Genomic DNA, 26,190 nt, shown 5'->3' with positions numbered 1-26,190 from the left:
GGGGGGGGGGCTGAACAGAGCTGACATCTAGCGATAGACAAATGTGTTTCTTCTCTGCAGGAGGAAGCAGGCGTGGAGAGAAAATACACAACTCCACACAGAGAGGAACTGGCCTGGCAATTGGTTTCGAACCCCCGGACATTTAAGGCAAAAGATTACAAATACAAATTAAACAGATTAAAAAACAAAGCATTACCACCTGATATCACAAGGGGCAGTGAAGCAACTCAACAATTCAATTTGTTATTTGGGAGAAAGTTAATGAATGTTAACATAAATTCATGCGTGAGTAAAAAAACTGTAAAATAAAGTCCATCTTGTGAATGAGAGTTTTTCGACACTGCCCAAAGATGAATCTTCTATCCAGGTCACCAGGATGAAACACACACACACGTACCTGTGCACACACACACACACACACACACACACACACACACACACAAGCACCTGTGCACACACACAGTGCGGCCCTCGCTTTGAGACGAGCTGCACAGTCGCTCGACAGTCCAAAGTGATTCATGTTTTAACCTACTTACAGCGTCTCTCTGTGGAACAGGGAGCCTGCGTTTCTCTGACTCTCTGCCTCCTCGTGTTGAATAGCAATGTCGCCTCCTCAACACACTAAACACATATTCACCTCAATGGAAACGCCGGAGGAGCGTGGCAGCGTTATTACTTACTGCTCCCAAACTCCCCGAGCGAGGGCGGGGGGGGGGGGGAACGCTGCGGCACACCAACTCCGAACGAGTCGCACGAAGTTGGAGTTGGAATTAGAAATGAGAAGCAGGCATTGATTTATTTTTTAGTTGGTTAATATTGAGCCGTGGCAGGGCCAGTAATGTCGAGCTCTGATAACACGACAGCTATTGGGGGCTTGAGACCGAAGATCATGCGTTCACAAAGCTGTATCGGTCGACCTGAGGCAGAATCACACCTGGCTGCACTATTGACAGGTTTATTGTGTGTGTGTGTGTGTGTGTTTGTTTGACAGGGAGAGACAGACAGACTCACTGGTGCACACGTCCTCAGGTTTGTCCATGTCTCCGCGGTAGAAGCCGTTCCAGCAGCTGCAGAGGGTGGCCGCCTCGATGGTGGAGCGGCTGTTCAGCGGACATTGCTGACACAATCCTCCCCCCTGGAAGGACTTAAAGGTGCCCTGAGGACAGGCTGTAAAGAGAGAGGGGTGCATTAATAAAAACAATACACAACTCTGCATCAAGAACATAAACACAATGTAATGAATGAGGAAATGTTTTCATTGCTTCCGTCACGTTTTGTGTGTCATTTATTTAACTTGTTGTCTGGAAACATTCGCTGAACTTTGTTTTCTGAGGACATCGGAGCAGCGGAGCTTTTATTTGTGCTCAGAAGATGACAAAGCACAGAGGGTGGGGGGGGGGGGGGGGGAGAGATTTTCTGGGATAGCGGCTCATGATCTTGTTCTGACAAGACACACAAACAAAGATTCTGTGTGGGTCCACAGAATGTGTGTTGCGCTGATTACCTGCGGTGTGGAACGGGGGGTTTCATTTCTCCAGCTCCCTTATCTGGGTCAGACTCGTTTCTGTCTGTAAATTTGTTTCTGAATTATTCTTCATGAAACCAAACACACGAATGAATTCTTAAAGACGATGTCCTCTTTTCTCTCGCTCCCAACTTGTATTCATGCAGGGACGGCTCCTGCTGAGCTGAAAGCACGTTATTCAGCTTGTCTGTAGCAGATTCATTATTTGCTCTGCAGTACGCCGGCGATGAGACTACAGTGGAAATGGAAATCAGACTCCGTGTGGACGCGATGCCTCTGTTGCGGTTACAGGATAAAAAAAAAAGAAGATGATGCATACAGCCCACAGTTTGACTGTGAAGGTCGTCCCTTCCATTTCACTGAAGGCCTACTAGTCATCTGGAGATGGCAGGACGAGTACATGAAGCCTCGGACCACACGCTCGGAGATGTCAGTCCCCTTGAACGCCTGATTTCTTTTTCAAATCAACATCCTTGACTTATTCTCTGGAAAATCAACAACAATGTTAAAGAAAGTAGAAACAAATCTGAATCTTAAAGAATCAAATGTGTTCTTTACCGACCCAAAGCGTAACCCCAAGTTTCATGGTAATCCATCCCATCGTCTTATTTCAACAGGCCTGAGCTTTTGTAATTAGAACGTGTGAAACAACGACATATTAGACAATTAGGGTGCGTCATGGATTTTAGGTTTAATTCCACAAAACACGGTTAAGGTAAATAAAACTTGTAAGTTATATTATAACTTGGCTTCCGTAGACTCCAAACATATTCATATTATGTGTTATTAATTAGGTGTCATATTTCCATCAATGGGAATTACACAGCTTTAACATTAACAAAATAGAAGATGAATTTGAGGCGGATTTATCTTTCCAGCTTAAATTAAACTCGTCAGAATGAGTCAGTGTGAATCAACACATTAAGCATTTTCACAGTGTCTCATATTTGACCTGTTTTGTAATTTGACTGACAGATACAGAACACATTAAAATAATAACAGGTGAACCCTCATTCTAAACCACAAACAGCAGGTTTCTGAAGCCACACATGGATGAATCACTTTACTCCAGATGGTGGAGTGACAGGCACTGTTGCATTTTTTATGTTGACATGAATTTTTTAAATACCACAACACCCGACCTTTGCCTGGACATGATGTCAGAGGCCAGAATCACCTTGCAGCCGACAGCACGTTGGAAAATACGAGGTCAGAATCAGGTCGAATTTGGAAAAGGAGAAGCTGGATTTATTTTCTTTATTATAAATCTGAAGCTAAACCAACTGGGGGCAGGTGAGAGTTATTGTGTCAGGCAAAACTACTTCTAAATTATTTGTTAGTTGTATAAATACCGCATAAGGGAGCTGAGGAAATCCATTGAACATTTCCCCCCGCCGGTCAGCAGCCGAGTCCTTTCTAAGCCCTGATATCTGCAGGAAGAGTCGCTGCCAGGACGTCAGCACGACGCCGACCGGCTGTGAGACTGACAGCCAGTGTGGGAGCATGTGACAGGTGAACTATAAAAAGCTCTGACATCAAGTTTGAAGCCAAAGTGAAAAAAGGTCACAGCAGATTGACTTCAAACCCAAACGTAACACAAACACAAACATGCAAAGTAAAGTCCGAGGATGTTGGTTTTAGATTCAAATCTTTCATTAGTGCCTGTTGTGAGGGCTCATTCTGAATTATGGTTATAAATGAAGACAAACAGTGAAGAGGGAAATTAAATTCAATGTAAGACGGACAAAAACCAAAGCTCTGCCAGAAGACTGAGGAAAAACTAAATGATGTTACTGTCTTGCAGTTCTGATTCATCTTTAACGTTTTTCTCATGTTAGGATTAAACCTCACGTTGCCTCAGAAGTATGGTGGAAAACAATAATAATAATAAAATTGGATATTACAGCAGCAGTCCTGTCCTGAATTCAAGATGTAGAACATTTGAGTCCAAATATTTTCGAAAAGTCACACTGAGACGCTATTCCAGATATCACTACAATGTTATAAGAGAGGTTCACGGAAGATTTAAATCTGCGATGGAAACACACGCTTGTTCACCAGCTGCCTCAACCTCCTCTGTCGCAGTAATGCGATGTGATTGGCCGGTGCGGGAAAGAGCAGCGCTTCGGTTGACACCTCCAGGAGGAGACACCCGAGGCGTGAACACAGCCGAGACTAATGGGGACACATCAGAGATCCGATCAGCACATTGGGACGTGGTCTGGGACAAGACGTGGGGGGGGGGGACAAGGAGGTTTTTGTATTTCTTGTGTGAAGATTTTCCTAATCATTAAATATGAGGCTATTTGAGGTGATGATCAGGTCTAGACCAGGTCTCTTTAGATTCCTGTTTTTGCATTTTGTCCTAGCTCTATTTTCACCTCTTCCCGGCCGTGTGAAGCACTTTGTGACTCGATATAAATAAACTTTACTTCCTCACTTTCCTCGTGGTGCCAAACGGGTTATTTCTGAACGTAATAACATCATTTGAATTGCCGCTAATTAAATCCTCCAGACCGAAAAAACAGTAATGTTCACCACCAGTATGACTGGACCAGGGGCTGGGGGGAGGACACAAGTCAGACACACCGGGTTAATCATCTCAGCTTCGGGGGGGAGTTTGCTGTTACGGCTCGGGAGCGTCCGGTCACTTCCACGGTGCAAACCTGTAAAACTCGTGGACTAAAGGCTGAGGCATGCTTCTGCGTTTTTACGAGCCCGTAAGCGCAAGAGTCCTTCCGGGTCCCTTACGTGATTATGTATCCCTTCTTACGTGCTTACGTGCGTTGCCCAATTTTTCTAAACTTTACGGCAAAGCTCCGCAAGCTCACTCAGCCTGCAAGGCTGTGATTGGTCTAACCCTAACCCTAACTACATCCTTTCTTGAGCTGCATTTCCGGTTTTACACCCGATAATACCGGCAGAAACAACGGAAGATTTAGAAGAAAGAATATGGACCAAATAGAAGAGCGTTTGGCAGAAGAGATCCAAAAGTATGTCCACTTGTATCACCCGTCACTGACTGGCAGATAGAGGCTACGAGGAGCCGCAGTGGCGATGTCAATAAACAATCGACAAAGAAGAAAGAAGGCGTCTCTAAGGTCGTCTGCGACAAAACAAATTACTTCTCCTAGTGTTCTGGCGGGGAATTGCTTTGTAAGACATGCAACGGTTGGGGAAGCATGAATGACAACGAGTCCTGCGCCACAGAAGCATGCACCAGGCTTTAGAAGTCGGCCATGTACCGATGGCGTCCCCGGCTTGACCTCCAGCCAGAGGTCCCTTCGCTGCAGCTCTATCTCCCTCGTTTTATTTCCAACACAACCGAAAAAAAATACCCACAAAACACAGAGCGCTGTGAAATGCACGTATTAAAAGGCTCTGGTGGGTCTTTGCATGCAAGTGGATCAAAGTGGTTTAAAAAAGAAGTAAATAAGCATCAAGTCGACCAGCGCCGCCCTGCTGAGAGGCGCTGGTTCTGAAGTGAAGATAAAACTTGAAAGAAATACATCCACCATGTTTTCTCTCGTTTTACCTTCAGCTGCAGCTTCTCCTCACTTTGTCCTGCGAGACACTTTTTCTGTCCGTCTCTGTTTGTGTCTTTGTATTCAGACCTTTTGAAGTTGCATGTCAATGCCTTGTGCCTCTTTTGTGTGTGTGTGTGCGTGTGTAGAAGTGTGTGTGTGTGTGTGTGTCTTGAATACGCAGATAGACATCTGGCTTGTCAAGGTCACTCATTCAACAACCGTCCTCACACACACAGGGCGTGTCACCATGGCAACAGGTCGTCTCCTGATTCCTCTCTCTCTCTCTCTCTTTCTCTCTCTCTCTCTCTCTCTCTCTCTCTCTGTGTCAGGCTGTCAAAGGATCAGCTTACGTTTCAAATGCATGAGGATGACGTGTGTGTGTGTGTGTGTGTGTGTGTGTGTGATTGTAGCCACACTTCGAACATCAGTAATCATTTAAATCTGGAACAGACAGAAATATTGACAATCGTCAAATTGGATTTAAAAGCCAGGTTTTACAATCTTCAGTTTAATCAAACAAAGCATCCACCTCATTTGTATCGCTGCTGTTTAAATTGAACTGTTCAGGGAGCAGTTTGAATAAAAGTTCCTCTCTGCAAAAGATACAAGAGGAACCATGTTCTCTAATAGAATTCTCAGAAGCTCCAGATATTGTCCTGTTGTTGTGAACGCGTCTGACCTGAACAATCTGACGCTGCCTTCTTTATATTTATATATTTAACTTCAACAACACTGATATGCACAGAATCCGTCTGGATCGGGTCAAGAGTAATTAAAGAGTTTCTGACGAAGAATAAATAGATCCATCGTGTGAGATGAACGAGTCTAAGAAAAGGACGTTGAAACTGCAGGAGACGGAGTCATGTGACTCAGAGGTTTACAGAGAGAGAGAGAGAGAGAGAGAGAGAGAGAGTTTTAAAGAAAAAGGGACAAAGAGAGAGAAATGGATCAGTTTCCCTCGGTGCCTGCAGCCGGCTGTGGAGTCATGTGGAGAACAACCGTCTGAAGTCGGCACACACAGGCTCGCTGGTCAATTATTAAAAACGTGCATGAAAGTGTGTGTTTGTGTGTCTTACTGTGTCTGTGAGGACAGAACTGTTGAAATGATCAGTGTATTGCACAACACTTGGTTTTAGAGGGTTAGGACTAGGTTCAGGTTCAGGTTAGGGTAAAGCCTGTAGTTATAATGGTTAAGGTTAGAGTCTGGGGATAGGGAATAGGAGATGTCAATGAGCGTCCTCACAATTGCAGAAAGACAAATGTGTGCGTGTGTGTTTGTGTGTGTTCAACGCCTGCAGGTTTTTAAAAATCTCTTCGCATTGTCGGGGTTCACTGCAGGGGGGGTTTGTGTGTTTGTGTGTGTTTTATGATAGTGCTCCGTTTGTAGAGAGGAGTATTTGAAGTGAGTCTTTTGAATATTTGTTGACTTTGCACACATGCGTGCACACACACACACACACACACACACACACACACACACACACACACACACACACACACACACACACACACACACACACACAGAGACACAAAGATGGTACTTTGAGGTTGAGCCAGTTTTTGCCGAACGGTTTGCACAATACGCTGGTTTGGTACAGATTTAAAACCATCTCTGAGGCCTGACTCTCTCTCACACACACACTCACACACACACACACACACACACAAACACACACACACAGAAAGATAACCGTATGTTCTACTGGTGAGTCCAGTCTCCAGACGAGCTCACCAGAAAGATGGCGGCTGGGCGCCGACAGGCTGGGACACGCTCCGTCCCACGACCCCCTGAATCACAAACTGAATCCCAGTCTGAGCTCAGGAGCTTTGGAGCTTTGGATCCAGCACGTCTCAGGTGTGTGTGGACTCGGCACCACAGACACCGTCATGTCAGTGTGTTTTCAGTCTGCTCACTCCACCCCACACGTTCCCACCCGAGGATACCCCGGCGCGTTCTGCCTCTGAATGAGGCTGTGACTCAAATCCTCATTTTAAATAATGGAAGGAATCTGCTCTGACTTTGGAAGGGATTTAAAAAACAGGGTAAACACCGGTCGCAAGAAAATGAGAAAATCCAGTAAAATATCAACAGGATACAATTTATGATTTCATGCGATTAACTCGACTCCAGGGAAATAATGAGCTGAGTTGATGATGCTTCTACATGACAGACGCAGAAAACAGAAAGAATATAAATATCTCAGGATGAGGAAGAGCTTCCATACACGTAGAGGAAACAGACAAATACGTCTCTGGTTTTTGGCGATAAGGTCAGATGCCGGTGTCCAGTGATCTGACATTTTTCCAGAGTTCATCTCTGGAATGTTTCTCCTGCTGTTCACTTATCAAGCTTCAGGTTGGATATATACGATCCTGATGAACGTGTGTCTGTCTGTATGTGTCCATCATATCTCAAGAACTTCGACTTCAGACTTGGTATATGTGTAGTTAAGGACCTAAGGAACCACACTGTGAAATATGGTGCGATTTTGACAAACAATAGGTTCAAATATTAATAAACTGTGTAGTAGCTTCTCCTGGGTTCAGCAACAATTTTTTTTTTACAGCGGCTCGATTACTGAAGATCCCTTTTTACAGTTTCAGTAATAAGCTGCAACCACCACAGGCCAAACAGCCACTTCCAGACAAATCGTGTGTAGAACGTCCACTGCTCTCGTCTGTTGATATGAAAATAAATTTTCATATCCTTCTTCTTTCCCAGCTCTACTTCCTCACGTTGGTTTGCAAGGGCAACGACGACGAGTTAAATAGTTTCCAGGCTAAGGACTCGGACGACTTAATGATTTTTAAAAGTTAACCTTAATTTATTTTTCCAATGACAATCAACTTCACTGTAACGTTGTCAGACTTAATCACAGTTTCCCATGAATCGAGTCAGGCCAGTTTTTTGTGAGCAAAGAGCAAGAGATTCAAAAGTCTAAGCTTCCATTTGAAGGTAGAATATTATAATTATTATTATTATTATTATTATTATTATATATTTTTATCAGTCGTCTCTGTTCTTCCTGCTTTATCTCAGCTGGAGTTTCTACCTCTCTCATTGGTTTGTCCTTTTTTTACTTTCTTGACCATCCTTCCCTTCAGAAGGCTCTTTCTCTCTTCCTCCTTACTGCGTTCCCTCCATCATTCCTTCCTTTCTTCCTCGATCATTGTTTCTTCCCGTCTTCCTTCCAGCATTGTTTCATCCTTCATTCCTCCCTTCACTACCTCTATCTTTCTTCCATCCTCCTTCTTACTCTCCTCCTTCCTTCCTTGGCGATTTTCTTCATTACTTCCTTCCCTCCATCATTCCGTCCTTGCCTTCTTCCTCACCTCTCTCATTTATTAATTTATTTCCTTCCCTCCTTGATTCCTCCCATCCTTGATCCTTGCTTCCCTCCATTGTGTTTCCCCTCAATGATTCCTTCCTTCCTTCCTTCCTTCCTTCCCGATACTCCTCTGTCTCCCTGACACTCTCCGACAGGCCAGGACTAATTTACAGAAGACTAATCTGGCTGGAACACGCTAAACTCATTAACATGGGATGAAGCGCCCTCACTTATCATTTCACCATATGTACATAGATCACACACACACACACACACACACACACACACAAATGGATGAGACTCTCCAGGGAAAATAAGAAATGATGGGTTTTACTTTGGAGAGGAAATGGGGAAGGAGGCCAGATATAAAAGGAGAAGCAGAAAAAGAGGTAGAGATACTGAAGAAGCTATTTCTGTGCCTCGCTCAGCCAAGTCTGACTCTACTAACATTAACATACCGAACATCGTGGGCTGCACCCTTGGGCATAAATACATCTAAATGTAGACACGCGTGTGCGTATTTAACGAGCTCTGCCACAGATGACACGCTCCGCTCCCCTGGATCCAACAAACATTTGCATTTTCGATATAATTTGACTCAGCAGTGTCTCGAAGAGCAAGTCGGGATTCAACCGTGTCAGATTCCTTACAGCGAATAACAAACGAGATATTAAAAAAAAAAAAGATCTCAGTGTGTATTTGAATCACCTACATCAGAACTAAAAACATCTTTCATTATAGCTTAGTGATGCAGTTTTGTGTTTATGTTGTTCCTGTTGTGTATTTGTGATGTTGGCTCTTGTGTGTTTGTTGTTTGCTCATTGAGATGTCGCCTGCTGAGCAGCACGATGGCTGGACATCGATCTTCTGTCTTTCAGGTTCTGTGGGTTCGTGCTTGAAGATAATGACGCGTGTTTGTGCGCCAGGTCATTAAGACCCGATTAATTCAGTCTCCACACGTCTGTTTTCACTTTTCATTGATTTCTTCTTGTTCTCATTGAGTGCAGTTTGAACTAGAGCAGCCTCATCACCTCTGGAGGTTACGTTTTCACCCCCGTCTTTTTGTTTGTTGGTTTGTTTATGGAAGGAAGCAGCAGGGCTCAGTGAAATGTTGGATCCAGGTATTTTCCCCAAAAAACTGAAAATCATGCGATTGGACATTTCCCTTGATTGTCCAGGAAATAATTCATGGATCTTGATAAAAAATGTGAATATCTATTAGACTGATTGTTGGGTTTGTGCTCCTTGTTGCTCCATCCTAGTTTGTTTGTTTGTTTGTTTGTTTGTCAGCAAGATTATGACTAAACCTAGCGAAGAGATTTTTCTACAAATGCAACATGGACCAAGGATTTTTCTTTTACACTGTGAGAAAGAGTTTTGACATTTTCAAATATATTTCCCAGTAAATAATTCAGGGACATTGATGAAAACAACCAGACACATACAAGGGACTTTCACTATGAGTGTGTGTGTGTGTGTGTGTGTGTTTGTGCACAGTGGTGCAGCTTGACTGGATTTAAAGGGAGTGCTAGGCCTTGGCAGATGCATGTGCTCCACTGACTGCCGTTCTAGTTAACATAAGGATTTACCTCTACACACGTTGCCATTGTCCGGCTCGTAACCCGCCTTGCAGCTGCAGCTGCCGATGGGAACCATCCACTCTCCATCTCCGTTACAGTAAAGCTTTATTGGCACGTCCACCTCCTCCGCGTTGGGAATGCAGCTTCCTCTGGCAATGACTAATGAGGTGGACTCGGCTCCAGTCAGCGTCTACACAAGAGGGTTTATAAACATGTTTTTGATAACAGCTCTTCCAAAGCCTGACGAGAGCAGCAGCACAGTTTCTAGTGAGACGTGCCTCTACGTACCTCTGGGAAAAAAGCAAAGTTCTGCACCACGCTGGGACATTTCTTGTAGAACACTCTGACAGCCAGCAGGGACATGCAGGCCCCCAGATCCTGGAAGGCCAAGTGGAAGCCTCTGCCTTTGGACAGCGGCCCAAAGCTCCGCACTTCTGTGTTCACCTTCATTAGCCTCCCTCCGAAATCCACCTGGGAGAAACTCTCATCTGCTGCGATGGTGTCCACCTGGCAGTGATGAAAACAGAGAGAGAGAGAGGGGGAGGGACGAGGTGAAGGAAAGAGAGGGGGATGAGAGAAAAGTGATAAACGGACAAGCTTGTGTATGTTCTTTCTAGAAGGGTGAATATTTGGTGTTTTTTAGATCTACAATCGATACTACCAGGGATATTTTCTGGAACATAAGATTGGATATTTAGTCACCATTGTTGTTTCTTAAACTCTCCATTTGAAATACTGAAACTGGGGAAGCTGCTTTAAGATACAGAAAACTGTTTTTGCCTTTGAGACTCCAAACAGTTTTATTCAACTAGTCATCAAATTGCTGAAAACCCCACTGATGGAAGGAGGCTGATTTAAACAGCTGGAGGAGTGACTCAGCTGCACTGAAAGTTTTGAGTGTTGCCTCTCGATTGCATTTTGCTTCCGTCACATAAAAATCCTGCATCTCCGACAACTTTTAATGAGCTAAGAATTACAAACCCCCGTTATCATCTTTACAACAGATACAATTTCAGACAGTCCAATGTGTTCATGGAGTTGACAACTTCTTCAGCCCAAGTTTGGAGACACCAGTGTTCAGAGGAGAGTGACATGTCGTGATGAAGAAGCAGAGAACACCAGCCTCTGGCCTGAGTTTCCTCCGGAGCAGCGACTGATTAGAGTCTTGCTGCTGCAGCTCTCAACACTCCTGTTTAGCATAACAAAGTCAGAGGAAGAGAAACTGTCTGACTCCGTGCTGAACCCTTGGCTCAGTGTTGCTCTGTGTGCAGAGCAACACTGAGATCGTCATTAAAATGTACTTTGAAATGTTAATTCACAGCGAGACGGCTTCCCGCTTCGCTCCTCTAATCAGAGCCGGTTATTTCTGGTACCTTCAGAAAAGGTGCGTTGGCCCAGTACTCGACCCCTTTGATGCCCTCGGACACGGTCCTGTCCGTCTCCAGGTAGTAGAGGTTGAAGGTCTCCTTGCAGGAGCCCAGGACGCTGGGGATGGAGGCGCAGTCGCGCACGGTGAAGCGGATCTCCACGTAGATGCGCTGCGCCGCCCGCCGGTCGATGTAGGTGGTGAGGAGCCAGTTGTTCTGGCTGGGCTCGAACACGTTGCACACCTGGTACGTCCGGATGGTGTTGAGGTTCTCATCATAGCCGCTCACCTCCTCCCACTGGGGAGTGTGTGTGGGTGAGGGGAAGGGCGGGGGGGGGGGGAAAGGCTCAAGTGATTAATGGGTTTACAGAGAACTGACACAAATTAAACTTTCTTTCTCCCTTGCTCCTGTTTTGTCTCTCTATTCTGCGCGCCTCCCTCATTTCCTTTTCCCCTCTCCTCTACCTTGTACTGTTCTGCACAGGGACAACCATTCATCACAATTAGAGCTCACACACACAAACACAGACACACACACACACACACACACACACACACACAGAGAAAGAGAGCCGACCACTGTAAACGCAACTTGCCAAGCCAGCGTTTCAAAACTCTGCGGAGTTTCCGTGGCTGGAACAACGTATCGTGTTTGAATCAATTCTAGTGTATTCAATTTATTCAGATCTATTTGTGTGTCTATTTTGCGAGTTGTTGTGCTCGCCACACCTCTCTGATCTATCGGAATCCGTTCTCTTCTACATCAGCGGTGGTTAATTGGTGTCACCTTGCATGTGTAATTAAGATTTTGACAGATTTGTTAACGATGCACTGTAAAGTGTAATCTAACTGTCTCCCCCCAGGGTACACACAGACACACACACGCACACACACACACAGCACATACAGTATACTTTGGCACATGGTTCTTACCCCATTGGCAGGGAACGATATCCAGCCGAGCTCAGCTGTTGCCGTCCTCGTGTCCATCACTGTGTCTGTCAGACAAAGAGAGAGAGACAGGCAGAGAGGGGGGGTGAACACAGGGAGCTGCAGGGAGAGGACAGGTACGTCTCATTAAGAGGCGGCTCCAACAGGAAGATGCACAGGGATGCATGTCATTCCAATTCAGAAAATCCCCCTTCACACCCTTTTTCTGCAAAGCGCCTCCACACACACACGATGATGAAAAGAGACGAGTGGGCCACAAATAAAAAGCCGCCCTGTGGTTATGCTAAATACCTGATCCAACCCATCTATCAGGAAAAGGTTTACTTAAGAAACATTCTTAAAGAGAAGGTCGGAGTAATGGCTGCAGGGGTTCTACCAAACAACGATCGTCTGCCAGGAAGAAGCTGCCATTCAGTCTGAATTCAAAACATTGAAAAGAATAGAAGACATCGCCTGTTACAATCTAAATTGCGAGTGTTATTTATGATCATTCGGAGACAAGTAACTGCTAGAATTTCACTTCAGTTTTTCCACAGATGTGAAGTTAAGTATGTGTAAAAGTTAAGGAGCAGTTACAGGAGGAAACGCTGCATTCATGCAAACAACAAAACACAGGAAGAACCCCTGTGACTTGGGACGACCATGATGGATGAGTTGCAAGTTTGACGCTACTAAGCATTAGCAAGCATCATAAGAAGTCAAAAATGCAGTATAGGAAATCTTCAGCTGTCTTATTTTACCTGTTTAGCAAATTACGCCGAAGAAATAGAGCATTGAGGTGAAAGAGCTTCACTGGGACTTGACAAAGTGAACTAAGACACAATACAACTTCATAAACCATCCAGCAGCCAAATTAATTTTCTGGCCACAATCTTAAAATATTGACTTTTCTTTGGACAAGTGCTTTGATCTGTGAGATGTTCTCATCGGTTCTCCATAAGCGATCCGATTCATTTTCTAGAAATGTTGTATTAAACCCAATTATGATTTGTATTCTACAATAACACAAAACATCCCTCGCTCCTAAATGCACGTCCTGAATTCCAGTACGCTGAGACTCATTATAACGACTCTTATCTGGAATAAGCAGGCGGATCACATTGCAGGTAATTTAATGAGTTAGTGCAAAGCCATTGTCGGTGAACGTGAATTAAAGAGTAATTACACGCAGGTGAAACCAGCCAGCAGCAGCAAACAGCCTTTAAGTGACGGCTCTGTTCCGGGGGGTGCGTGCAGGTATCACCCGGCTGCTGTCGGCTCCACCACTGACTTCATGTCCTCGCTTGAACCTCCAGCTCAGCCCGCCGCTCTAATCTCCCCATACTTACCCGATATACATTGATGTGATCACAGCTGGACGCTCTGTCAGAGCATCACAGGGAGAATCAGACCTGCCCCGACGGGAACAAAGCTAAGTGGAAGATGAGAAGCAGGCCTGTGTGACAACTCCACAACAAAGCAGCTTGACAGCAAAATCCCACATGACAACTTCCATTGTGAAAACATGTCTCTTCGTATTATACATCCTGCTGCTTTACTGGTGATGTATTTATATGTCTGCGGCCCTAAGAGCTATTTCCAGCATCTCTGTGTCTGGCGTGTACAAAGCCTGACGGGTCGGCAAATTGGAAAAATGAGACGTGTGTAATACGGGGAGGTGAGTGGATTGCAGGAACACACATGGTGATGCAGCGAGCCGGAGGAAAACAGCCTGGGATCAAAGATTTGGGATTGTGAATTCAAAGAATGGATTACACTTGTTTTTTTAAATTACTGATATAGTTCAGGAAGGGGAGAAAACAATCTGATAAAATTCAGAAAATTAGCACATATGCTAATTCCACTGAGACACAAGAACCCACCTCATGGAGAAATTATTTTTCTTATTATAATTAAGTTATTCAAGCAACAGAAACTGCTCCGTGTGGCTCTCAACAGTCCCAATTAGAGAGTGAAGCCATAGAAAGACCTAAGAAATATAATTACCTTCCACCAAGAGCTGTGGTCCTTTGTTAGTAAGAAAGATTACACAAAAACAACTCAGTGAGATTTCCACAAAACTTGGTGGAAGGATGTGGGATGAACCCATTACATTCTGGTGCGGGTCCGGTTCTCTTTCTTTAACAGTAAGAGGCATTTTTCAACATTTTCCCAGCGAGGAGTTCATGGATCTAGATGAACAAATTCACAGACATCTAGGGAACTACTATGTAACGGAGATATTTTGCCAGATTAGGTTTTTCCTCTGTGTTTCGGACCTCGAATCCAAATAGCTTGAAAACACTTTGGAGAATGCAGATTTAAACAATGAGATCCCAGTTTACTTTGTGCATGTGGCTCAATACCAGTTTCTCTACGTCTGGTGAGCACAGTCCAGTCTAATTCAGATGACATCACTGCACCACATTCACAGGACTCAACCAGTTTCACTCAAACCAGTGTTCTCTGGTATTTGACAGATTGTTGTTGATAAAGTAAAACAAAAAGGGAAAACAGGGTTTTTCCTTCTTAAAGAATTTCGCTCCTGACAAAATTCTAGTACTTATTGGAGAATATACATATAATACTACCAGGATAAAAAAACAGGAAGATATGTGTTTATATAAAAAAAAATATATATATATATATATATATCTGACAAGGCAAGGTGTGTAGTTTATGCAGCAGCTAGAATGAACTTAAGATATATATTTGAGACTGTGAACCCTTTGAGTCATGTGGAGTAGAAAAGCTCTATATAAATACATAAATATAAAACCAGCACCACCTCGGGCCTCCCTGCTCTCTCTTCCATTCCAGTTGTCATCTTTGTGGACCCATCACTGATCCTGCACAGCTCTGCAGGATGAAACATGTCACCTGTGTTTCCTCTAATGATGAAGCCACTTTGCTGGAGCTGGTTCTGCTTCAGGTGGACGATGCAAAGTGAACAGCGACTCGATACCTCAGTGGACGAGCGTCACACCACACGCTGACAACACACAGCCCCTGGTAATAAAACACGGGGAGAAGGTTCCACGACATCACACCATGAGGCAGCTGCAGGCTAACATCCCCCCCCCCCCACACACACACACACTCCCCCGACTCTTGACATGCTCTTGCACTCTTTCATTCTGTCACCCTGCCTCTCGTTATCTGCCCTCCTCCTCCTCACAGCCTCCCCACCTTCATCCTCTCCTTCCCTCTACCTCCCCGTCTTTTATCCTCCTCCTCCTCCTCCTCCTCCACCTCCTCCTCCACCCTGAGTGCTTCTCTTTTTGTCGGCGAGCTCGCCTAATTACAGCCAAACCCGGTTTCTCCGCTCTCCCCTGGGAGTGAAGGTCGTTCGGGGGAAAATGAAACGCTTGTCGAGCAGAAATGTAGCCGACTATCAAAACCTCGGACCAGAGCGTATTCAACTGTCACTGCCTGATGTGTAGCTTGTGTGCGTTTAGAGGCGTGTTGTCGACATAGATTTTCAAACGCACAAAACCACCGCAGAAGACGGAGCTGGTTCATTTCTACATTGTGTGTTTTCTTCCGATGCGAAGGTCTGTGAAGTTTTTTTGGAGGGGGGCAATAAATCACCAGTGTTGGTAGAGGAGATAGAAAAATAGAGCAAGGGCCGTGTGCCTGTCATACTCCACCCTGCCACCATCCTCCTCCGTCTGTACACCGCGTTCCGGGCTCACACTTCGTCTCACAATGGACAAACTTGGCTGGTTATTTTGTTTTGTTTATTGGAAATTGATTGCACCATCACAGGCAGGAACTCTTGGGAGAACGCGGTGATTCATCATTTCATGTTATTAAATCTCCAGCACAGCTTGAGCATTATGATGAAGCGCAGGGAGAGTAACGTGGGTGTGAAGATTAAAACCATGAAGCCAAATATCTTTTAAATATGACCAACTTCTACATTTGCACAGAGGGAATTTGCATATGAATGTGAAGTCTTTTCTCAATTATCAATGAATGTTTTCGTCAGGAATTTCTTTCTTGTTAGTATTTTAGCGTGGCTCTGCCCCCACCCTCTGGAATTCCCCCGCAAATAGAGATTCTCAATGCCACATCCTGGGACATTCCAATAACTACTTTATAAAAATGCATAGGCCTATGACCTGATCTGGTAAAATCTGTCCTGGTCTTTCTCCTTCAAATATGTAAAACGTCCTTGGGTCCATATAAAAATGTAAGTTATTTTATTCAATACAATTATCCAGATCCCTGTTTAACACACTCAAACGGCTTATTTTGTAAAAACGACACACGACAAATTAAAAAATACTTTTAGAATCGAATATTTTGCATCTTTGGCTGAAAAATATGTGCAAAGAAGAAATGCTTGATTGAAATATTCGCAGATATTCTTTTTTAAATCTCCGAATCCATTATAACAAGCTTTTATTAAAAAGTCCTCTTCATGGATTAGTGCACTTTTCAGCTCCACAGTGAGACGAGCAAAGCAGCAAACACACATTCCTCGATATAAAGAGGTATAAGACGTCTAACGAGAACAAAAGCAGTGGTGTGGTCTGCGTCGGGCTTATTAGCATCGACTCATCAGACTAATTAACAGCACGGGAGCGCACACACCTCTCCGTGCATAATAAGGGTAGACTCTCCGATCAGCCTAATTACTTTTGACATATTGGAGGCTGTGATCGTTGCGAGGTGGGGCCGCCGCCCCCACCAGCGCCGCACCTCCTCCCACAATGCAACACAACGGAATGAAAAAAGAAGCAGTTTTTTTATGGCGGAGGAAACAGCAGGTAAATCTGCACTGGTTCACAGCAGTCGAACAGGCTGTTAAAGCTTTGTTGTGGCCCACGAGAGGCAAATAAAAGTATTTTCATCACACTGATTTAGAAGTAATTTCCCCGTTTCCACGCCTGCTTCTCTCTCTCTACCTGTTTTCATAAGTGTGACGTATGAAAGTGGTCGAACACCAAGTGAGCCTGGTTCCTCTCGTCCCAATTAGCCAGTGGGTTCTAACCAGATCAGTCTCCTGCTCCGAGACGACAAGGTACTAATGTTGTTTTATCCCTTTGTGTGTGTGTGTGTGTGTGTGTGTGTGTGTGTGTGTGTGTGTGTGTGTGTGTGTGTGTGTTCTGTACTGTACTTGCCTCTCAGAGAAAGAAAGCACGCCTGGGAGCATCACACTCACGGTTAAGGAAGCACAACGGAAATAACACGCACCCTCACACAAGCCAAACGTTCACTAAAAGGCGTCCCGGAGTGAAGGACGTCACACGGCCCCCGGGAGACCGCCGTGGACCAATCAGCCGCTAGAGTGGAAGGACACTTTGTGGACGCATCACGAAAAGGACGACTCAGTGGAGACACAGATGTGTGGTCTCTGAAAAACAGACACACTCGGCAGGACTCACGCAGAGCAGCTTTTCTTTTAATCTAACCTCACATTGCCCCCCCCCCCCCTTTTTTTTTATTATGGAGACAATTATCAGGCAGCGCAAACTGCTCAGAGAACCTGGAGGAGAAATAAGGCAGAAACTCCACATGAAACCAGAAACCTGGGACATTTGTACTTGTACCACAGGAAACTATGTGATTAAACTTAAACTCTAGGAGTCTTTGGGATATAAGAACAAAAGAATAAAGAAAGTTGGTGTTGCAGAGTTTTTTTATAGTAAAGTAGACTTTAAAAGGAAAAGTCCTGCTTTCAAATGTCTACATAAGAAGTACCAGTGAAATTAAAGTATCAAAAATAAAAGTAAGTCTTCTTTTACAATGTTAATTATATATGGAGTTTATTACTTTATTAGAATAACACGCACCTTACGACAACATGTAGGCAGCTTTATAATGTAGCTCATTAGTGTGTGGAACCTTTTAATTAGAATACTTAATAATTTATATCCTCGTAACCTGACTATTTTGCTAAATAAAACATCTGAAGATCCAGGCAAGTAAAGTATATATACACGCAGTTAATGTACATATATACATTCCACCAAAGGTTACAGATATAACAAGTTTTAGCTCCTGGAGAATATTTTTTTCCTGCGTTCCACCCACAGCAGCTTCACCAGTTTAACACTTTGCTGTGTCAGACCTGCTCTGATCTGCAACACAGAGAATTCACCGGCTGCAGATTCTCCCCCAATAACTTCCACATTCAACATCAATCTGAGGGAACCGGCTAATGGGTCGGCCCGTTGTCTTAAAAGAGTCGGCTCAGCGGTTTAAAAAACACATTGTATCAGCAAAAGACACAGAGAACTATACCACAACAGTGGATTTACACGAGGAGACGCACATGTCGCAGGCAGAATCACCATCCCCTCACCGCGGCCTGACAGCGTCCTGTCGTTAATTAAAGAGAGAGTTTATGTTTTTTATCCACTTATCCGGATTGGAAGGAACATTCTGCAGTTTGAAGATTCACTGACTGGTGTGTTGTCGTCAATTTACTGTGAGATCAGGAGCAAGTTCACCTCGAACCCAGAGGAATACAGATACTGACTTATTTATGTGCATGCAGTAGATTACACATCACATATAACCCAAGATCCCTGCTCCATGCACCACCCACAGTGATACGCTATATTATCACAAATGTTCAATTCTTGATGTGATACACATCCAGTGTCGAGCCAAGTTCGACACGTTTCTTTCTTACAAAATGCAGATTGGGTTGTGTGTCGAAGTGTGTTTATTTGTTGGTGTAGTGCTGCAGTTTAGCAAAGCACCTCTGTAATCTTTAGACACTCACAAGAGACACATGTCTATTACCAAAAACATGGAAAATAAAGATATATATCAGGTTTTTGTTAAAATCATAGACTGAAGAATTCACGTGGGACCAGAGTCGACACAGAAGGGATCGGGGGATCAGGGATATCAGCTGTCAATCATGACGTTTTTATAACATCATAAAAAGTAATATGACATTCAAGGATTTAAAAAAACATAGTTGTCCTCAGCAGTAAATACCCTGAACGCCCCACAAACACACACACACACACACACACACACAAACACACACACGCCTGATCTCTGCCCCTATTTCCCAGCGACATGCACCAGTGCACCGTGCTGCCATCGTTGTGTTGCTGCCTCTCTGATATGTCGTCTGAACTATGAATATGAATGATGTTGTTGGAACCGAGCTGATTTAATTTCTATGTACTGTACGATTCCATCAATATTTCCCTATTGACCGTGAATCAAATGATGATGTGAGACGTGAAGAGTCATCGTCCGACTCTGCAGTTCAGCTGTAAAGTGGAATTATCTGTCAGCTCAGGATTTACGATTTACAGTTGACTGTTCCCAGTGCAGCCAGTTCAGTCATTATCACACTTACTCTGGTGACGTGGACACTAACAGGTCTCCACACGTGAACGTTTCTCTGTGTCTGGCTGATGTGAACAAACTCCTCCGGCAAGACAGCCATGTTGTTTTGCCGGGTTTCGCCAAAAAAACGATTTCACGGAATTCCACAAAACTTTGTTGGAAGGATTGGACCAAGAGAGAATCCATAAAAGTTTGTCATAGATCCAGACATTTTTTTTAAAAACAAGGCAAATTCCTATAATGTCCAGATACGGGACAGATGATCATCACGCCCACAACAATAGAATTCTATGGACATTTTCTGGCTGAATTGTCACTCGACAGTCCCTGAAGTTTTTATTAGGGTGGCAGGATGGGAACATTCTGGAAAATGTCTGGAGAAATCTGACATTTGCGTTTTTCATATACATCCCTCCGGAAATTACAGGAGAATATCCAGACTTCACAGCATGTCTGAGGGACCTGATATCTAAGTGCAATCTGGTGAAGCTCGACTGAATTTGAGGGCACTGCCACACTTCACCTACAGGAGCTTTCATGACATCCCACAGACATTGATATGGAGCTGCTCTCCCATTTGCAGCTACCACAGCCTCCACTCTTCTGGGAAGGCTTTCTGTGTGTGTCTGTGGGAATTCCTGCCATTTCATCCAGAAGAGCCTTTACCAGGTCAGACGAGTTCTAGTTCATCCCAGAGGTGTTGGACCGGGTGGAGGTCAGCTCTCTGTGCGGGCCAGTCAAGTTCTTCTCCACCAAACTCACCCGACCAAGCCTTTATGGACCTTGCTCTGTGGACTGGGGCGGAGTCATGCTTCCACGAACTGGTCCCACAACGTCGGGAGAATAGAACTGTTCAAAATGTCTTGGTGAGCTGAAGCATTAATATGTCCTTACTTAGGATCCCAAACAATGGCAATGGGACTGACTGACCCAATACTTTTTTTTCCATATAGGGTGTGGGCTCTCTAGTTTGCTAATGTATCACAATAATGTAGTTATAAAATATAGGATACCTCTGGAATTCTCTGCTAATGGAGACTCACAAAGCCTTATCCATCTGGATATTCAAAACAATAATGAAAACCTTTTCTAGACCTGATTTGACCTTAAATATGTCCTTAAACATGTAAACCGCCCTCAGGTCTATTGAAAGGTGCAATAACAAACTCCAAAGTGGCCAACAAGCACCTGAAACCATTATAGTGAAGCAAGAACAAGAAGAGGACGCAGCACCGGGTGGCAGACGGACACTTTCAGATTTCATCCGTCCATCAGAGGGAAACCAGTGGTAGAGGTTTCCAGGCCGAGCGGGCCCACAGGGCGGTGAGGCCTCACAGCAGCAGATCTTTAGGATCAGACGTGTGCACGAGTGGAACTGATGCCTCGAGGCTCCAGGTTGTTTCTCCTCGTCGCTGACACCTCGATGTTGTTGTGAATGGAAGCTGGGAAAGGCGCCGGGCGGCCGTGTTAAAAACAACAAGCCGGCTGTCACACATGAGCACTTATCTGTGTCACCATTTATTATTGAGGAAGCGACACAGACACATGGCTCCATGACTTCAGAGGACATTACAGTGACGTGCATTGATTTCCTGGACACTCACTCTTCATTGTAACTTAACCAGAACCTCACCTATCCCTCACTTCAAACCTTACCTTACCTCACCATAGTCCTATAAGAGCATCACCAGTGCCACACACACAGTTTCTTTGTTTCCTCCTGTGCGTCTCTCACTCTCCCTCTGGTTTCACCTCTCCAGTCATTCCCCGCTCGTCGTTAACAGCCTTGACCTAGAAAATGTGTGGTGTCACGATTTTTGTTTGATGGAAGAGGCCTTGTTCGTCACTGTTGGGCAAAAATTTCAAATCATCGCTGCGCCACAGGAACCCTCGGTTTTTCAGATAATGAAAAAGAAGTGTCCGTTTAATGTGGCTCTTGAATCCTGCACACTTATGACAGTTTACAGCTTTTTTCAAGTCCAGGATGAGAAATGCTCGCACACGCTTCTATGGCGTTGGATTTCTTTACAATAGTATAAGTTTGATGACGGTGTCACGAGGACATAGCACACGCTGGATGATTCAATACAACAGTAAATCAGGACAGACCTGTCAACGTGGTTTTAAAGAAGCAGCACAGGTTTGTGGCTTTAGAACACAGAAGATATATTGCGGTACTTCAGAACATGATTGCTTGTCACAGCCGAGGCTCGTCACTATAAATATAACTGCAGCACATTGAGTTTTTAGACAACAGGGTGTGTTAGTCACTGTAAAATAAATAAATAAATAACCAACTCATTGTCTTTGAGAAGACGAGGAACGGCACAAAAATGAAGGAGAACATATTGGGTTCTTATTTTTAGAACTGATGAAGCCTGTCTCTCTCTCTCTCTCTGGATGAAAAGTTAACATGACACTGCCACTACCACAAAAGAAAACGTGCACATGCACATGCACACGCTCGCTCAGAGACATGAGCGCTGCGTGAAGCCTCCAGTCTGTCACTGTGGCAGAATCCTTTGTGCCATTGTGATTAACACAAGAGGAACATGCCCCTAACTGGCGCGCTCTGTTTTAAATGAGAGCAACGCCTCATTTCACGTTGTTTTGTTGAGCACGGGTGAGGATGATATAGCTTCTGTAGGAACAGTCTAAAAGGTTTGTGTGTTGGATGAGAAACAGACGATGAATAGCATGAGGTATAATGGGAATATAAAGAAATAGCCCCATTTCCACTGGTCGGAATAAACAATACAGAAAAGAAAATGTCAAATTCCATTTACAGTATTTGGTTGTATGTGTGTTTTCATTTAATTTATAGTTATTTACAATAAAGTTTATATTTAAAGAGAGAATGTAAATATGTTGAGAATGCAAGTATATATTAAAATGTTTTAATTAATAAGTCAATTAGCAGAGGACTCAATAATACAAATAATCGTGTGTCTCATCTCTAATCTCGTGTCATTAATGAGCTTGTGATGTGATATTGCTTCAGAAATGTACTTCTAGTGAACTCACTTGCATTAGCTGCTGAACCTTTAATACGACGTGTAGAGTCCTCAGTGTATGAGACAACTATTTCAGCTGTCATGAAACTCAAAGACCCACAAAAACCACACAACGAAATCCACCAAGGATTTAAGAGCATCAAGAGATTCCCAGTGTTTTCACTGGGCGCGTCTCCGAGCTGCCAGTCAGGAATGAAAGACGAGTGGGACACGAAAAATAAGACGAGGCGCAACTGCGAGCTTCTCTCTGAAGTATTTAAACTCCAATCACTGAAATGTCATCTCCAAGCCCCAAAATCAAAGCCTCCCCCCCAATACATTTTCATCAAATACTTCTTAAGTACATATACTTCCACTTTATATTTCTTTTTGCATTTTCACATATAAACTGATGTTAATAACGAAACCCAAAGAAGTCAAAGTCACACAGAGGAGGGGGGGGGGGGGCTGAAGAGGAAAAATCCTGATTGAAGAGGGCTCGGTAGCTGAATAGAACTCCTGTGAAAGGAAATGGGCCACGGTGAGAACTGTGTGTGTCTGAGTGCTGCTTCTCAACCGGTGATAGGCTCATCCTGTTCACAGAGAAGACACCCACAGCAGCAGCACAGCTCCAGTGCACCAAGAAGGTGACGTGGAGATTAGGACTGAAAACACCTCATGTCCACCTTTGCTTCATTTGCACATATTTGAATGAAGAAACCAATATTTTATTGTAAGAATGAGGATTTGAAAGATAAATTGAATACTAAGTTATGTTTTAAAAAAAGCTTTAGTGCTAAAATTATATTTTATACTATAGACTTTATTATTAAGCATCGGAAAAACGATTTTCCATAGATAATTCCATGCATGAAGTGTATTTAATTTGCATTTGTTCACTCTGTAAATTGAAAAACTTCCCTTTAGGGGGTTATTTCCCTAATTTGGTTCTTTTGTGTAAATATGCAAATCAGTGTTGTTGATCTTATTGTTAATTAGCAAATGCCGTCTTGACGCCGTCGATGTTTGTGCTGGTGTGGCATCGAATGAGGACGTAGAATTCAATTCAGAGAAAATCTTAAGCGATGGAAATTGAGAGACTAAAAAAGAGACACTGTGCCTTCAAAGTAAAAGTTTTACGGTTTTGAGCTGCATAGGACCTCTGAGTGCATCTCTTTAAACTCCTCCAGATGAATACATTGGTATTTTTGGACTTTCTTATGTGATTGGTTGGTAAAAGATTTATACATTTTATGATTATTTGTAAAAGTGCACATAAAGAAAAGCCACTCTTAACTGAAAAGGACTAATGAGTCAAGTTTCCTGTGAAACACATAAAGCAAGCGACCGAACTGACGTCCCAGTTTTAATATACTATGTGAATTTACATTTAGGAGTTTTAAGCAAGTTAATTAAGTCTGTCTAATCATCTCATTTCCATTCTCTTGCGGCAGACCCTTAGTCACAGATCTGTTCATCACATGTCAGCTTGTGTCCCCGCTTGTCTCCCAGGAGACGTCCAGACACAGCTGACCACATGCCACCATGACCCTGCTGCGTCTCCCCTGACAGCCTCAATCTACCATTGGGTCAATCCGGTGACATGTGTCCCTCCCAAACCAGCCTGGAAGACATCCACTGGCTTGGTGAGACGCCTTGTGCTAACTCGCTATGAGGCTAAGAGACACGTGCTGGCAGTGTGTGCAGCCACATATTGACACACTGCAGACCACCAAGCCTTTAGATGTAACCCCCCCGAGACCAAGGAGACTTTGCAGAGCTCTGTATTGTTGCTGTGTGTTTCACTCTGTGTCCTCCCAGTCTGTGTTTTATGTAGAAACATTCAGAAGTGTCTTTCTCCTTCATACCTCTTAGTATCTGATCCATGTATCTCATCACAGTGAATGAATCTCTGTGTCCCTTGTGGTGATTCCTCCGGACAGTATCCTGCTGTATTCTCACCTTATTTACATCAATTTGGTTTAATCAGGCAGGTCAGATAAAGGGCAGGTGAGGAAGACAAACGCAGATATGAGCCGCCCTACTCTTCATCTGATTGGCCCTCTCTGATATTTATTTCCTAACTAACCAATCAGAAGCAGAGCAAGGCGGGAAATGCTTTTTTCTACCCTCTGAGAAGATCAGCCCGATGGACTGAAGCGAACAACAGGCGATTTGTTTTATTAGTTTGTTGGCCATGGCAATTTTTAAGTCTTGACCATTTTCTCAGAATCTGCATTTAAAATAGTCTATTATTATATATTATGTACTGCAAAGTAACTATTTATTAACAGGAATATACTGAGTGAACAAGAAGTACAAGTAGAAAGACAGCATAAACCTTGGCGGAGGTAGCAATAAGATGTATACTAGTTGCTGGTTTTCTCCTGTAGTTGCTGATTTGATCTCTGGAGTTGCAGAATTTCCCTCTGGAGGTGCTGGTTCTTTGTCTGGATTTCATCCTTTTCACTCTGGACATCCTGTATTTTTTTTCAGGAGGACCACATTTTGTCTTTCAAGGATTCGGTTTTGTCTCTGGACGTGCTCTTTTTCTATCTGGGTTCTCTCTGGAGTTCCTTATTTTGTCTCAGGAGATCCTGGATGTCCTGGTTTCCTCCCTCGAGGGTCACATTTTCTCTCTGGAAGTCCTGGTTTCCTGTCACGTTTAAATACATTATATTTCTGTCTGGAGCGTCTCCTTTCTACGGTGGAAGCCATGTTTTTTACAGTAGCCCTAACTGGACAAACTAAACCTTTTGAATTTCTAAGACAAATTAAGTTACCATAGGTTCTCTTTCACGTTCGGAAGGGGAGGGAGAGGTGAGGGGTATTCCTCCACAACGTTTTCAAGGTGAGGCAAGACCAGTGATGTGCCTCAGTCATTACATCCTCTCCACCCGTTTTCTTTTGCTACAACAGTGACACAGTCCCTAATACCCAGCATGTCTATCTGTGAGACCATATGTCCACAGCAGGAACCCTGAAGAGGCTGGCAAAGAGCCCACTCTCAACCAGCAAATAAATAATGGGCCATTATGTTCAATCATATGCTGAGCTATAAAGGTCTACAGCGCAGAGCAGCAGCATGCAGAAGGCACTCGGCTGTAACAATAGAATGGAAGAGAATAAAAGGCAAATTACAAGGACATAACCGATTCGAGTCTATTTCTTGAAAGAAAAAGACGTGGAAATGTTTACAAAGTAATCTCATCAGATTACCTCAATCCACTGTGCCCATGCAGGGACAACAGATGCATTTGAGCTGCAGGTCCCAACAGTCCCATTATTAAACCACATTTAAATTCACTACAACTGGATATTTATTTGGATCTGCAACAAACACAAAAATATCAGTCCCCTAAATATGTCAGATGTATACATAAATATAAATTGTGTTTATTAAGATCTATAAATTATTCTCAGAGAAATCAACCAAACATGAACATGATCCAGCCCCTGCTCCGGATCCGCACTAAACTTTGCAGGATCTTCCCTGACCCATGCAACATCCTTCCACCGACTTCCATGGGAATCCATCCAGTAAATGATCTCACAAAAGGGGGGGGTGGGAGGGGGACATGCCTTTGTGTTAATACAACGCCTGCAACTCCATGTTT

At 43.8% G+C, this 26,190-nt stretch overlaps 1 protein-coding gene across 1 annotated transcript in view; it reads right to left on the bottom strand.

The window, feature by feature from the left end:
- Window positions 1-26,190, bottom strand: part of LOC133961182 (ephrin type-B receptor 1-like) — a 67,915-nt gene that overhangs the window by 34,567 nt on the left and 7,158 nt on the right. The window contains exons 2-6 of the mRNA XM_062396208.1: window positions 12,261-12,325; window positions 11,335-11,625; window positions 10,250-10,468; window positions 9,971-10,151; window positions 1,012-1,167 (exon numbers count right to left, since the gene is read on the bottom strand). Of these exons, the coding sequence (XP_062252192.1) occupies window positions 1,012-1,167; window positions 9,971-10,151; window positions 10,250-10,468; window positions 11,335-11,625; window positions 12,261-12,325 (912 nt within the window). The remainder of the gene's footprint in view (window positions 1-1,011; window positions 1,168-9,970; window positions 10,152-10,249; window positions 10,469-11,334; window positions 11,626-12,260; window positions 12,326-26,190) is intronic.

Source organism: Platichthys flesus, chromosome 9 (genome assembly GCF_949316205.1).
Source record: "Platichthys flesus chromosome 9, fPlaFle2.1, whole genome shotgun sequence".
NCBI lineage: Eukaryota > Metazoa > Chordata > Actinopteri > Pleuronectiformes > Pleuronectidae > Platichthys > Platichthys flesus.
This window is presented reverse-complemented; position numbering and strand designations above follow the sequence as displayed.